Source organism: Primulina eburnea, chromosome 15, assembly GCF_022965805.1.
Source record: "Primulina eburnea isolate SZY01 chromosome 15, ASM2296580v1, whole genome shotgun sequence".
NCBI classification, from domain to species: domain Eukaryota; kingdom Viridiplantae; phylum Streptophyta; class Magnoliopsida; order Lamiales; family Gesneriaceae; genus Primulina; species Primulina eburnea.
This window is the reverse complement of record NC_133115.1, coordinates 3,372,035-3,387,198: the sequence shown is the minus strand read 5'-3', so window position 1 is coordinate 3,387,198 and position 15,164 is coordinate 3,372,035. Positions and strand designations below refer to the sequence as shown.

General features: G+C 37.2%; 3 protein-coding genes across 3 annotated transcripts; all 3 read right to left on the bottom strand.

The window, feature by feature from the left end:
- Positions 1–56: 56 nt before the first annotated feature.
- Positions 57–4,465, bottom strand: LOC140814783 (uncharacterized). Its single transcript, XM_073173875.1, has 12 exons — positions 3,994–4,465; positions 3,169–3,278; positions 2,865–2,934; positions 2,416–2,560; positions 2,190–2,327; positions 1,584–1,723; positions 1,447–1,494; positions 1,159–1,269; positions 878–1,059; positions 681–802; positions 484–560; positions 57–388 (listed from the first exon to the last, which is right to left on the bottom strand). Exons 1-12 carry the CDS (start codon positions 4,201–4,203, stop codon positions 278–280), a joined length of 1,464 nt encoding a protein of 487 aa, XP_073029976.1. The 5' UTR covers positions 4,204–4,465; the 3' UTR covers positions 57–277.
- Positions 4,466–8,158: 3,693 nt separating this feature from the next.
- On the bottom strand, positions 8,159–10,113 carry LOC140814396 (uncharacterized). The gene is made up of 2 exons (XM_073173358.1): positions 8,280–10,113; positions 8,159–8,169 (listed from the first exon to the last, which is right to left on the bottom strand). The coding sequence occupies exons 1-2, from the start codon at positions 10,111–10,113 to the stop codon at positions 8,159–8,161; spliced, it is 1,845 nt and encodes a 614-aa protein (XP_073029459.1).
- A 619-nt stretch (positions 10,114–10,732) lies between these two features.
- LOC140814718 (purple acid phosphatase 2-like) lies at positions 10,733–14,341 on the bottom strand. The gene is made up of 8 exons (XM_073173791.1): positions 13,856–14,341; positions 13,193–13,393; positions 12,937–13,048; positions 12,269–12,498; positions 11,926–12,064; positions 11,520–11,740; positions 11,167–11,288; positions 10,733–11,063 (listed from the first exon to the last, which is right to left on the bottom strand). Exons 1-8 carry the CDS (start codon positions 14,045–14,047, stop codon positions 10,862–10,864), a joined length of 1,419 nt encoding a protein of 472 aa, XP_073029892.1. The 5' UTR covers positions 14,048–14,341; the 3' UTR covers positions 10,733–10,861.
- Between the last annotated feature and the right edge of the window lie 823 nt (positions 14,342–15,164).

Below are 15,164 nucleotides of genomic sequence, written 5' to 3'. Positions count from 1 at the left end.
TGAAATCACAAAAACTGTTACCAACGGTGATTATTCGCAATAACATATGCACTAAATTCTAGAAACAAAAAGAAACAGAACTTATAAATTATACAAACAACTTAATTTGTCATCTTCATTCGGGTTAGATTTTAATACTGACGTAATAATTTGTTATCCGTGATCTTCATTAATTCCACTTTTGACTATAGGGGTAGGAGATTTTCTGCTACATTCTTTTTTTAATATTAGCAAACATTGACGTGATTACAAAAAAAAAAGAATCAATGACTTCCTTTTAACTTGTCTTAGCTCTCTTCCATACAATCACAGTGCCACCAAAATCAGAAGAAGCTAACAAATTATCCCCGTGATTCCAAGCAACGCCTATAGCTGGGTAACCATGACCCTGAAATTTTGAATTAATCATCAATATACATGTATGTGTGTAGGCGTGTTGGTTTAAAAACCGTAAAATCTAGAAAATGGTAAAAAAAAAAAAACCTGTAATTTGTTAACGCATGCGTGCCTTGGTCGAGTTAAATCGTAGAAGTAGACATTAGTATCCTCACTTCCAGCAACTACAATGGTGTACAGATCAATCTCAGGAATCAGAAATGTTAATTCGGTATTAATCGTCAATTACACTTAAGTATGTCAAGATAATGTAACATCAAGTGTAAGCATGTATGCATTTGTACCTATATATTCTCCTTTTTCGAGGGAAAGCAAAGGGCAGAAAGAGGCGCGAATGCTATGCAAACGAGCCGACAATTTCAGCGCACACCGGAGGGTCAAATATCCCTGTATCTCCAAAGACACACTGCAGAAACAAAAAATTGTTCAAGCAAAAACGAGATTCTAAAATTACATTGTGAATTCTGGAAAATATTTTAACCTGAAGAAAGATAAACTTCCATCTCGAGAAAAAGTCAGTAATACTGGACCATTTGCGAGCAAAGAAAACGTTCGGTACTGAACGGTAGTGACCGGGGACTTTTGCTTGCCACTGCTTCGATAGCGGTGAGAACGGGATAGAACACCAGTACGCGAATTCATTGTAACCGTGTAAACACAACCCTGTAGAGTCAGTTGAAGAGGGGCGTTACTTAGAAAAGAAAGATTAAAAAAGGTTATTTGCGGTATAAAATCACCCTGGCTGATGGTGTACCACTGTACCAGAGCATCACCACAGAAGATAAGTTGACCCGTGTGGTCATGATCCATAGCAGTAACCTCACTGTCAAAATTTGATTTATTGATCATTCTGCCAGTGCTAAAGTTGAACACCTAGAATGCCAGAATTACAAAGAATAGAATTATCCGTTGGAAATAAAATGCACCAAAAAGTGCTACTTTACTCCCCAACATTGTGAGGCCTAAACTTTTTCCAAAATTTTGCAACCATGGATGTAAAATCTAAAAACAGACAAGAAAAAACATAGTGAATCTAACAGAAAACATTACCGTGATCTCTTTATTTGAGTTGCCTACAGAGAGGAAATTATTGTTCACCTGCACGAATTAAATAGTAATAATTGTTGGATATTTTGAATCTGCTAGTAGCGAAAACATTGAAATAGATAATGTTACCGTGTACTTACAGGATGAAAGCGAATACAAAGCTGTGAAGAAATTCCATAAATCACCCTCATGCAAAGCCCTTTTGACGTGTCCCATACTCGTACCGTTTTATCAATTGACGAAGAAGTAATATACTGATTGTTTGCCGAGAAATCAAAATCTGAACAAGGCATACACTTTAGATCCAAATAATGCGAGAACACTTGGGAACCTTAAAGTATAAATGTTGATCGAATATGATATGTAAATAACTTAACTCAGGTGGCAAGAATCAGCCTACCATAGTTGCACCACGGTAAAAGTATCAATACAACTTACCTAGGCCAGGCCAACCCAAACCACAAATTCTTATTTAATTTATAGATAAATAAAATAAATCAGCCACTTTTCTCTATAATAGAAGAAGCAAGGTAAAAGGACCAACATCCGTGTATCCGAGCACGATACATTTGATTGCACACTGATTTTCAGATTTTCTTTCTTTCCTCTATCTAAAAGTTTAACATTGTAAAATATCATGTATGTGATTTTTATAGAAGCTCCCGAAGTATTTATGACAAACCCAGAAGGAAAAAAACAGCACAGAAGTATAGCAAGATCATATAGTCAGTACCAGTTAATCAAACCTGTGACATCTTTTGTATGCCCTGTTAACTGCTGCAGAACTGATGGTGGCGTCGAGACAGTGCATACAGTCAAGCTTCCATCTGATGCTCCGTAAGCAAGCAGATCAGAACTCATGTGCCCGAACTTTATGACCGTAACTGTGAAATTAAACTATGTTCTTAAAGACATTTCAGCTATGAAAATAAGCATTAGAAAATAGAATTTTTGCTCTCTTAGAATTATTACCCATGGCCTTGCATTGGTCAAATATGCAGTGCATCCCTACAAATGAATATGCAGGTTCACCCTTTTTCCTTGGGTGGTCTATATCACTTGCATTAGAACTAAAACTTGTGCTGTGACTCAACGCTTGACTAGAACTTCGAAGATCCTGGAAATTAATGGACAGTAAAGCTGACATAACATTGTTGATAACATAGAACCAAATAAAGGAGGCTACTGATAAGCAACTAAGTTAACTTCTCTTCATTTAGTCTAATACTTGGCTCCAGGCATGATTTTTAGCGTCTGAAGCATGGTGGTTGATGAACTTCCAATAATCTATTACTGATTTACTTAAAAAAATTGCATGGTGGCTAATGAACTTCCGATGATTACTGATTTTACTAAAAATTTTGGTGCAGAAGATAAGCATAGGAAAGACTGAAATGACTCAATAGATGAATGTCCCGTACCCTGCTAATACTCCAGCTGCCGACATCAAACACATGGGATAGAGACGGGGGAGATGATATCCATCGTCCGCTGATGCATCAACCAGTAAATTAACCTGATGTGAGAGTCGTATGGAAAAAAACTTAAACAAAAACCATACATGAAGAATGAAGCATGCTCATAAACTTATTAACAACATTTAACTAAAAGTTCAAACACAAAAATACTGACATTGCGTGGTATTTACAATGGCGAGCAAACACAAGTTAAAACTCATTCGGTGAAAACTTAGTGAGTAGCTAAATCAAGTCGAATTTTTCATACCTATCTCCTGGAGTGCTCGGGTGACTTGGTGTCTGCACGCTGTCCCAATTTCTTGGCCTATTAATAAAATTACGGTAGGCGACATAGCCTTTTCCATTACATCTCCAGTCCTACAACAACCAACTACAGCATTCACTCATGGTGTAAAGAATTTATTCACAAAAATAACTTTTATACGCACAAAGCAACAAACAAAAAGTTGTAAATAAAATATGAATATTCAATTATTCTAATTTTCCTTCCATCGAAATAAGTTTAAAGAATAGATTCACTCAATGAGCAATACCGTAAGTTATAACATGGTTATTAGAATTCTAGATTACAATATCGCCTTGATCCAATTTAGAAAATTACGAGCGCTTTCACACGATCTGTTTATAATATCAAGCTGGATAGACAGCAAGTAGGAAGCCCCAAGCATCGGCAATACCCTGAATTATCAGCCCCCTAGAGGATCAGTTTCCAGCATATACTTCATTCAACTATGAACCTTAACTAACTGATCTGTATGCATGTTTTCGAAACGTAATTTTTACCTTTTTCGCTTGTTATCTTCCACACTCAAAAGGATCAGACACAACTACATGCAAATTTAAACTCTTATCTAACTGGAACAATATGCTGATAGCAATTTATGCTGCAATTTGCGAAAAATGAAACACATTTCGGTCAACACAGCTCCAACGACAATCTCTCACGATATCCAATCAAAACATCTAATTCCAAATAGATACACGATTTTTTTTGCATTTATACTTATTTAGAGATTACACACACCCACACCCACACACACACCCACACACAAAATCTAGATTAGAAGCATACCTTGCGGCCGTAAACGCCAGATTTAGCCTTTTGATGGAGGAGTAAGCGGCGAATTCCGATGTAATTGGGATCAGAGTCAGGAGGAGATGGTTGAAGCAAACAACTGAACAATTCTGGATCCAAAATCCTCTGTTCTTTACTCTTTTCACTGTTTCCGGATCTCTGGTCTACCACTTCCGGCGTGTTTCTGGTTACCGTTGGATCGGCCATTGTAATTAAGCTTCGTTCTCAAATACTATTCTTCATCAATCAGTTGATGGAGATTATAATTATGAATTGTGTGCTTGATTGATGATGGAGGAAATTCAATTGCAGAATCAGGGAAGAAAATTGGCGATTTGACAGTTCTTCGGTTGCAGCCTTTGATCTTCGACCGGGGTTGCACCCCGCGCTTTAAAATTCGTACCGAGATAATCTCTTGGCTAGATTTCCAGTTTTCAACTCAACTCCAACATGTTATTGAGTTATGACTACTTATAACGCGAGCGACCATCACAAATAATAAACTACATGCCCTAATGTCATAAATAGTAGTTTTTTTAAAAAAATAATTTCCGAAGCCGTATTGTTTATAGTAAAAACTTGTGTGAGACGGTCTCACAGATCGTATTTACGAGACAGATCTCTTATTTGGGTCATCCATTAAAAATATTATTTTTTATGCTAAAAATATTATTTTTTAGTATCAATATCGGTAGAGTTGACCCGTCTCACAGATAAAGATTCATAAGACCGTCTCTCAAGAAATCTACTCATTGTATATATATTTGTAGTCGACTCTCATTTAATTCTCGCCCCCGTTGATTTTTGGGGAATTTGAACATGTATTGACATGTTATCTTTGAAATACTTTATCATTGCATACATGTGAAAACAATTATTCAAATGTCATGTTGTGTGCATCAGTGCATATATGTATGTATATATGTTAAACTCTGGTAAAAGGGTTGTTTTGTTTTATAATCCTGGTCAAACTTTTTTTAAAAAAAATAGCCTCCAGTAGTGTATTTGTTCACTACATGGGAGGGTTATTTTTAAAAAAAAAAGTTTCACCAAGTCTATTTTCCCAAATATCCCATAAAAAATGTATGCTTTTATATAGAACAAATTTTTGTACAAAATATAATTGTGAGTTTCAAATTTTGCCAATCTAGATTTGTGTTTACTTAGTTATGCTCAGTGTTTCAAAAAGCATGAAAATGTCAAGGAAAAAAATTGTTCTAACCAAAGTTGGTTGACCATATTAAGCGCATTAAAGCGTGACAAAACACAATTTTTTTAAAATAAAATTATAAGTAATGTTTTAATTTTTTTAAAAAATTAAATTTATATTTTGTTTCAAATAATAAATATTTAATAATATAAACATTTTAAACAAAAAAACCCTGAAGACATCCAAAAAAATGTGTTCCTTTTTTTTTTTTGCGACTAAGAAACTACAGTTGACACAATATCGATTGACAAAAGTTTTACCGAACACAATTTCTGATTTTGAATTTTCTTTTATCACTTGAAAATTTATGCATCTATTTTTAAAATATGTATGTTTATATGTTATTTAATATATTCATAGACTTGACATAAATAAAACTATAATAAAAACTGCAAACATTTTTCACATATAATCTCGTGCTAAAGTCGCTTAATAAAGAAACGTGAATTGAGGAGAAGTTTTCTCTGTGTTTTCATTCCACCAAAGCCAAGAATATATACAATCCATCTTTCCAAAAACCTCACCAGAATCACTCCTAGAAAAGCTCACAATCAAAGGATACAAAATAAAGGAAAAATATGTATATCTATACCATATTTACAGCTACCTCAATATTTACTATACTTAGTCATCCAATACCCCCCCTCAAGTTGGAGCATGAAGGTTTCGAATGCCCAGCTTGCTTAGAAAGTGATCGAAATGACGTTTGCCCATTGCCTTGGTGAAAATGTCAGCTAGTTGCACATGTGTGGACACATGGGATGGAGAAATATTTCCCTTCAAAATCTCGTCTCGGATGAAGTGACAGTCCACTTCAATATGTTTCGTCCGTTCATGAAACACCGGGTTCTTCGCTATGTGCAACGCAGCTTGACTGTCACAATAGAGTCGCATGGAATTGGTGTGTATAACACCAAGATTGGATAAGATTGCCTTTAGCCATTTCAATTCACATGTTGCAGTGGCCATGGATCTATATTCTGCTTCAGCCGAGGATCTAGACACCGTATGTTGCTTTTTAGTCTTCCAAGATATTAGGGAATTACCTAGAAGCACAAACCATCCTGTGAGTGATCTCCGAGTCAAAGGGCAGCTAGCCCAGTCTGAATCGCACCAGCCATATAATTGTAAATCGCAATCATGGCGCAATAGAATGCCTTGACCTGGATTACCCTTCAAATATCGAACAACTCGGAGCGCAGCTTCCCAGTGTTCTTCCCGTGGTTGGTGCATAAATTGAGAAAGCACATGCACACTATAGGACAGCTCCGGCCGGGTGAAACATAGATATATGAGGCGACCCACTAGACGGCGATACCTTTCTGGGTCATCAAGCAATGTTCCATCAGCCAACATCAACCGGTGATTTTGCTCCATAGGAAAGCTAGCAGGCTTTGCTCCCAATAGTCCAGCTTCAGAGACAATATCCAGAGCATATTTACGCTGGTTTAGGTAGATTCCATCAGGGCTCCTAGCAACTTCAACACCTAGGAAGTATTTCAGAACTCCCAAATCTTTCATGTTAAAACAATTACTCAAATAGGTCTTGAAACTTTGTATGGCATCATGATAATTTCCAGATATGATCAAATCGTCCACATAAACAAGGACGTTGATTTGTATGTCTCTTTGCTGCAAAGTGAACAGCGAGTAATCGGAATATGATTGTTTGAATCCGTACCCTTTTAGCGCTGCAGACAGTTTGGCAAACCAACATCGTGGTGCCTGCTTTAGCCCGTAGAGTGATTTCCGAAGCTTGCATACCATTCCTGGACGTTGAACTTCGAAGCCGGGAGGCAATTTCATGTACACCTCTTCTTGAAGGTCTCCATGAAGGAAAGCGTTGTGGACATCCATTTGATGCAACTCCCATTGCTTTGCCGCTGCTACAGCTAAGAATATTCGCACTGTAACCATTTTGGCCACTGGAGCAAATGTTTCCGTATAGTCAATCCCCTCCTTTTGATGATTACCAAGAATTACCAGCCGAGCTTTATGACGCTCTATGGTGCCATCGGAATTGTACTTTATCTTGTATACCCATTTGCAGCCAAGTGCCTTTTTCCCAAATGGCAAATATTCCATCACCCATGTCTCATTATCTTCCAAGGCATTAATTTCATTCCGCATTGCCTTACGCCACCGTTCATCCCTTACTGCTTCAGAGAATGACACTGGCTCATGGTCCGCAGTAATGGCTGCAAGAAAATTCTGATGCTGCACCGAAAATTTATCACAATTCACATAGTGTGCTATAGGGTAAGGCGTACCTGAGGAATGCGTTGGAGCTGGTGAAGCGGTGGAGGGGCTCAATTTCCGGATGGTATTAGTGACATAATCGCGTAGACGAACAGACGGCTCTCTCAGTCGATGTCCACGACCCAATTGTCCAAGCTGCTCCCCATCAACTATGTCATGCTCATTTTCTCCAGACACTTGGGCTGCTACCTCTTCATTTTCTTGAGCACCTTCTTTTCTTTCATTTTCTCCAGGAGATCTCCTATCAATGACTTTATCTGGTCCTTGATCGACTATATTTCGGGTATCGTGTGAAGTGTGATCATCACAAGTGCTCCCCACAACTTCATACTCATCATTTGCTACTGTTTCAGAAAAAACACTTCCTTCAACAACCTCTTGAGCAAAAGGAAATTCTGTTTCAAAGAAATCCACATCTCGTGAGACAAAATATTCTTTTGCATCCAGATCGTACAATTTCCATCCCTTTTTTCCATGTGGATATCCGACAAATATGCATCGGCGACTTCTACTTGAAAATTTGTCCCTTTTTCCTCTTTGGTTGTGTGCGTAACACAAAGACCCGAACACTCTCAAGTGTTCATAGGAAGGCGGTTGTCCATATAACATTTCGTACGGAGTTTTTCCATTTAAGACTAAAGAGGGGTCCTGTTTATTAAGAATCCTGCAGCTAATACACATTCTCCCCAAAATTCAATAGGAAGCTGCGCTTGAAATCGTAGTGCTCGCGCTACATTCAAAATGTGCCGGTGTTTTCTTTCTACTCTTCCATTTTGTTGTGGTGTTGCGGTACAAGAGGTTTGAAAGATAATACCGTGTTCAATAAAGTAATTCTTCATGCAAGTAAACTCAGTCCCATTATCACTTCGAACAATTTTGACCTGCTTATTATATTGTCTTTCCGCCATTGCAAAGAAATTCAGCAAAGTACGTGTCACCTCTTTCTTATCAATCAACAAGAATATCCATACAGCTCTAGAATAATCATCCACTGTTGTCAAAAAATAAGAAGCACCACACGAAGAAGGAATTTTGTATGGACCCCAAAGATCACAATGAATAAGTTCAAAAACATCACTGGTTTTATTATCACTCAAAGGAAATTTGTCTCTAGTCTGTTTTGCCCGTTGACATACATCACAAGCTTTATTATTCAACGTCACGCTATTTCTACCATTTCTAACAGAGATGACTAACTTGGTAATGTCCATAGAGGGATGTCCTAACCGCCTGTGCCAACAATCAAGAGAGTTTGTTCCATCGGTCTTCAAAGCCTTCACACATGATGTCTTTCGGAAATGATAGAGCCCATCCCTCCGTTTACCCGCACCAATCAGCATCCTCGAAGTGCGGTCCTGAAAGACACACATGTTTTTAGTGAATTGGGCAATACAATCCGATTCATCTATCAATTGCGACACAGAAATCAAATTGCAATTTAAACGGGGCACATAAAGAACATTTTTAAGTTTTAAATTTTCATCAAGTTTTACTGATCCTTCCTTTGTGGCAGCTGCGTACTGTCCATCCGGCAATCCCACAGGGCAACCAGATACAACTCGTAGTTCACTCATATTCTTCAAGCTCCCAGTCATGTGGTTGGATGCGCCTGTGTCAATGATCCATGGATCATTTATTTGATTACCTGTCATTTTCTCACTTGTACTTGGTTTTTGATTGTTCAGCATCTGAAGAAGGTTCTGCCACTGCTCATTACTCAGGCCGGCCAAACCCGATTTTTCTGAGTCAGTTTTAATTACTGCCAAAGCACTTGCAGATCCTTCTGTGATCTGAGCAGCATTGGCCCGGACTGTTCCATTTCGTCCACGCCCACTTCCTATGCGTTGTTGTCCTCCCCTACCACGTCCACCAGCTCTGCCTTCACCACGAGGACGATCACCCCACCATTCTGGGTAACCAATAAGTTGGAAACAGCTTGTCGAATCATGGCCTGTTCGGTTGCATTTCGGGCAGATCATTGTATTGTCTTTTGTCTCTCCGCGTCCCTTCAATCTGGTGTTTGTTTGAACAGCGAGTCCAATGACTTCTCCTCGTTCTTCCCTTGCACGAGTGATAATCTTCATTCTTTCTTCTTGAGCCAAAGTCATATATACTTTGTTCAAAGTCGGCAATGGTTCTGTTGCAAGTAAGTTGGATCGAACAGTACCGTAACTCCCTTCATCCAATCCCATGAGAAATTGGTGTACCTTTTCTTCTTCTCGACACTTCTCCAACTTTGCCGAGAGTTTGCACTTGCACCCTGTGCAGGTGCAAGTTGGGATCTGATCATAATTTGCTAGTCCATCCCAGAGAGCTTTCATCTTCCCATAGTAAACAACCATGGACAGCCCGTGTTGTTTACATTCGTTCAACTCGGTTTTTATTTGTTGAATCCGAGGTCCATTTGCAATGTGAAATCGTTCCTGAATATCGTCCCACAGATCCTTCGCGTTCTCCATATGCGAGATGGTAGAGCGCAGGTCAGGTTCGATTGTGTTCCGAATCCATGATACTATCATGGACTGAACAGTCCACCAGTCTTCTAATTCAGGAGATCCTTCTATGTGGTTCTGAGATGGTCCCATCCACAAAACCCCATTTTCTTCGAGCTCGCAGCGAGGTCCGGATAGATCTCGCCCATTCCTCATAGTTCTCATCACCTCGCAACTTGACTTGCGTGATGACGTTTCCTGGATTGTCATTTGATGACAAATCATATGGGGAATTTATCTTCTTCCCAGTTTCATTCTTTGGTGGTTGATCAGACTCAGCCATAGCAATTTGAGAAGATATATGGCATGAAAAAAATCAACGCTCTGATACCATAAAGAAACGTGAATTGAGGAGAAGTTTTCTCTGTGTTTTCATTCCACCAAAGCCAAGAATATATACAATCCATCTTTCCAAAAACCTCACCAGAATCACTCCTAGAAAAGCTCACAATCAAAGGATACAAAATAAAGAAAAAATATGTATATCTATACCATATTTACAGCTACCTCAATATTTACTATACTTAGTCATCCAATACTTAAACTCATGCTAAACTCCTTTAAATTTGTAAAACTCGAAGCTTGATCGTGAACATTCGTCATTGTCACGTTTCTTAGAACTTGTTTTTTTTTTTCAATAAGATAATATAAACATATACAATATTAATTGTATTAATTTTAAATATTAGAACTGATGATATATTATTAATTAGACAATTTTAATTTTTAAAAATTCGAAAACGATGGTAATTTATTGAGGGTCCATTTAGGAAAATATAAGAAATTTAAATATGGTAATTTCATTTACTTTTTTTTAGCCTTTTATGTGTATATCATCACACAATCCTCATCGCTACAACAGGTTCCCATCGACCAAATATCACATAAAAAAACCCAAAAACTATCAAGATTTCATGGTGCTTGTAGAATCATCAATCCTGCGCCAGTACCTGTTGTAAAACCACACGGCGTCGGCTTGTACCGCATATCCATCCTGATTCCGATGCCAACTGAAATGAGCATGGGTTCTGTTCTTTATATCAAATATCGCGTGGCCGAAGCTTGCTTCTCTAAACGCTGAGTACTTAGGCTGTGGTTCAGTCATGCTGAAAATAGAATGACAAATATATCATCTGTAATCGAAAATTCTTCTGCAAATCATGTATCATTGAACCTGAGAGGGTGTACGTATTGATATAGTCTTCTTACTTATTGGCTAGGCCCTCAATATTCCCTCCATCACCAATGGTTATGTATACAGGGGCAGACTGGTCACTCACTGGGGTACATAAACCATTCACGATGTCATATGCAATATTCGACACGCGTTCCTGTCATGTAAACAATGCAACATATGATACAATTAGGAAGAAAGAATAGATAGAGCTCATGTCACAAACACTCTTATTTGCTGAAAATTCTTCCAGTCTTATAAAATCACAGGACAAATTATAAGATTCTGTATATATGGCACATTGTAGAACGCAAAACTCGGCAGACTCACTAGCACGATCAATATTTGTATATAGAGAACGATTAAAGTACAGGGTGAGTATACGTACAGAGCGTTCATATGCATGAACATGACCCGCAAAAACGAAATCAACTTTGTATTGAACAAACCATGGTTCATACATAACTCTCATCGTTTCTCCTTCCATAAAGTGATAGTTGTAGCTGTTGTACCATGGAGAGTGTGTAAGAACAATCAGCCACGGTGTTTCACTTCTGTTAACTTTTGGTAGCTCGGCCTCGAGCCACATGTATTGAGGAGTGTATTTGCCTAAAAAGAAATAGTATATTTTACACAATTCTAAATGTTTTTTGGTCTAATCGTGTAACGCAAACGACCATCATGGAGAGATAGAATGATATTTAATGATGATGAGATAGGGGTGAACCCAAAAATTTGATGGGGGTTACTGCATAGGTTCATCATCGTTGGGTCTCTGAATGACAATTCCTTACCATATGCTGAATATGATGACAAAACTATGATATATGCTGAAGCTCTCTTGATAGAGTACCAAAATGGAGATGTACTATACGATGCTTTGTGAGGAACGTGGTAACGATGGGTATAAGGTTTGAATGGTTCTGTTTCACCCTGCAATAAAAAAACACCGTCTTTCATCAATTTTACAATGGAAATCAAATAAATCTGGTACAAATCCCACTTCATCTCATGTTCTCCACACACACACACACACTGAAAATAGAATGTAGAATATGAGTCTTGAAGTACAAAAACAAGTAGTCGTCTAAAGGAGTTCATATCATTCATCAAACAACCAATTTTCAGGGTACTCACAATTTCCGGATCAAAGTCAAGTTCATGATTTCCGGCTGTCCAAATCCAAGGTTGATAGGCAACACTTCTTTCAACAAATCTTCCCCATGTATCCCATCTCACGTTGTCATGATAAGGATAGTTATCTGCATACGAGAGGTCTCCAACAAACAACACGGCTTGTCCCTTAGCTGGACCTTGCTCATAATGAGTAAGTGTCGAGTTGGAGTCATAAGTCTGGCCAAGGTCGCCTGTAATCATAGGGCCAAGTTTTAAAAGTTATAACCAGTGATTACATTATAACCTAAATAATTCAAATGGTGCAATAGCACAAGCTTAGACAATGTGCATCACTGTGCCATTCAATTTGAAGCCAAACAAATGCCATTTCAATTGGTCAACAATCTTACTTTGAGTGCATTTCAAGATTTTCTTTAAAAAATTAATTCAAGACCAAAAATAAGTTAAAAGGTTGAATAAACTAACAAAATACGGCGCATTGCCATGATCAAAATGGTCATGCTGGCTTTGTATTTGGAAGGAGGCGATTACTGCAGTCACCTATCTCCAATGAAAAACTCTTGGCTTTAAAAAAGAAATTCAGCAAAAGTAAAGAATCTTCCATTGATTACAGCATCAATTATTTAAGAACCATAATCTGCTAATAAGACTTGAAAAAACATCAATACCTATCAGACCAAAAGTGTAAGGAACATCAGGGCCAACTTTGGGAGGAGTCGTGAACCAGAACATTCGTGATGTGTGCCCGATACCAACCACATAGTAATATTTGGTGTTATGCTGCCATAAAACCATCGAAAATAAAAACTTCATGTCAAATTCTGCCACAATTTCGAATCTAATCAGAGAACATATATAACATTACTTTAGTTAAAAGAAAAGGAACGATGCTGACAAGAAAACAAAACAATTTAAGAAATCTACCTTCAAATTCTTAACGACGCAATGATGGATGTATCCTGAAGTATAATTATAGAACTTGTAACTTGTTGCGATTCCCTTCGCTTTTTTCTTATGCTTACTGTTTTCAGCCCAATAATGAACGCTGTTTGAACCAGATTCATCCACCGTAACCCACGATATAATCACTGCTTTTCCTTCATGATCTCCTTGTGTTATATGCACCTTATAATAATAACAAAATAACGTCATACACACGTTCAATCATACATCCGAGCTGCTTCGAAAAGTTCGTGGGTGGATTTGATACCAGTAGCAATTGTGACAAGAAAACTTGTCCACTTTGCAAGCATTTTTATAAATCAAGCTTTCACCATAAAGTATGATCTAGCAGTTGAAGATTTTTAATATTGTAATTTATTTTCTGCTATTAAAGATGAACAAGCTGGGAATACTTGATATATATTGCCACAAAACAACACCAACAGAGTCTTAAAATATGCATAAAAATCAAGACTTTTTTCTCGTGATGCAGTAATAATTAATAAAATAAAAACTTTACAGCAATCTTTTTTGCTATAATTCCTAGATCCAAGAAACACAATAAAAAATAATAAAGGGGAACACTAAAAAACAGATAAATAGGAAAGGCAGAACAAGAAAAAGGTGAGCAGGGTGCGTAGAAACCTGTTGAGGCGCATTATAGCCAGGAGGCACCGCGAATACATCGCTATCAAGCGGCATATCGCCACTTTTCTCAACTTTTCTCACGAAACTGCTCGTATCGCCTCCATTGCACAGCACCGCTGCATTCAGAACCGCAGCAATCAGCACCGAAATCAAACAACGAATCCCTGTTCTCGGCACATGACTACCCATCTTCTTCTTCTTCTTGTGCGCAAACCCGAAACACAAACACCGCTCTTCTTCAAGTGAACTGCATTCGGGTGGTACGAGTACGAAGAATTAATAAAAAGTTTCTGTTTTTTTTTGTTTTTGAAGAATATTAGATTCCACTTTCAAACAAATTGTAGATAGATTGATATTAATTAGTGTGACGAAGAGTGAAGAATATTTTTTTTCGTTGACTATGTTTGGCGATAAAGGGAAATCATGTAATGGCTTCTGATCTTGGGAAGCGTTGAATTTGTTTCTCGAGTTACGACAAAATTTCGAAGAAAAAGATGCAATCTAGTTCGCGAGATGCGTTGTCTGTATGGACATGAGACCTTAAAATTCGATCATTTCTTGTAGAAATAAACGTTCCAGCCTCTGTATTATATGCGTAGAATTTTCGTAGAACAATCGCATGACTACTTTTTTTTTTACTAAGTTTATAGGACAAAATCAAACTCGAAGTTCCATCCACGAAAATTTTATTCTTGAAACTAAATTTACCGGTTCGTAAAGTTAAAAAATAACAAATCATTCAACAAAGTTCAACAAGAATCCCCTTGTTTAATTATAGCGGTTGATACTTTTTTTTTTGTTTTGTAAATATAGGCTATGTTGAATGAGTACTTATAAAACACTAGTTACTCTGCACACGTGATGCATATGTACAATTTTTTTTATCATTATTGATGGACTAAAATGAAATTTGACAAATTATAGAGGAATTAAATTGATATTGGAATGGTTGAAATAAAAAATAAAATAAAAAGTGTGTGTTGAAATTTTAAAAACAAAAACAAAAAACAAAAGTGTAATATTAGTATCATATAAAGGTAAAGTTGGAAGAAAAAGTTGTGTTCTTCCTAAATAATTACTATCATGTCTTCAACATTAATAGAAGTTTTTTCAATAATAAATATGTGTTTGAAAAACTATTAAATAAAAAACGGTTTTATCGTTAAAAATATCAAGAAAGTGTTTGGACAACTATTATATAATAAACTTTCAATTCTCATTTAACACTCGTTTATTAATTCTGAACACTCCAAAAAAACACACACACACATCTCAATTGTCCTTTGAAATTCATACTTTGAGAACA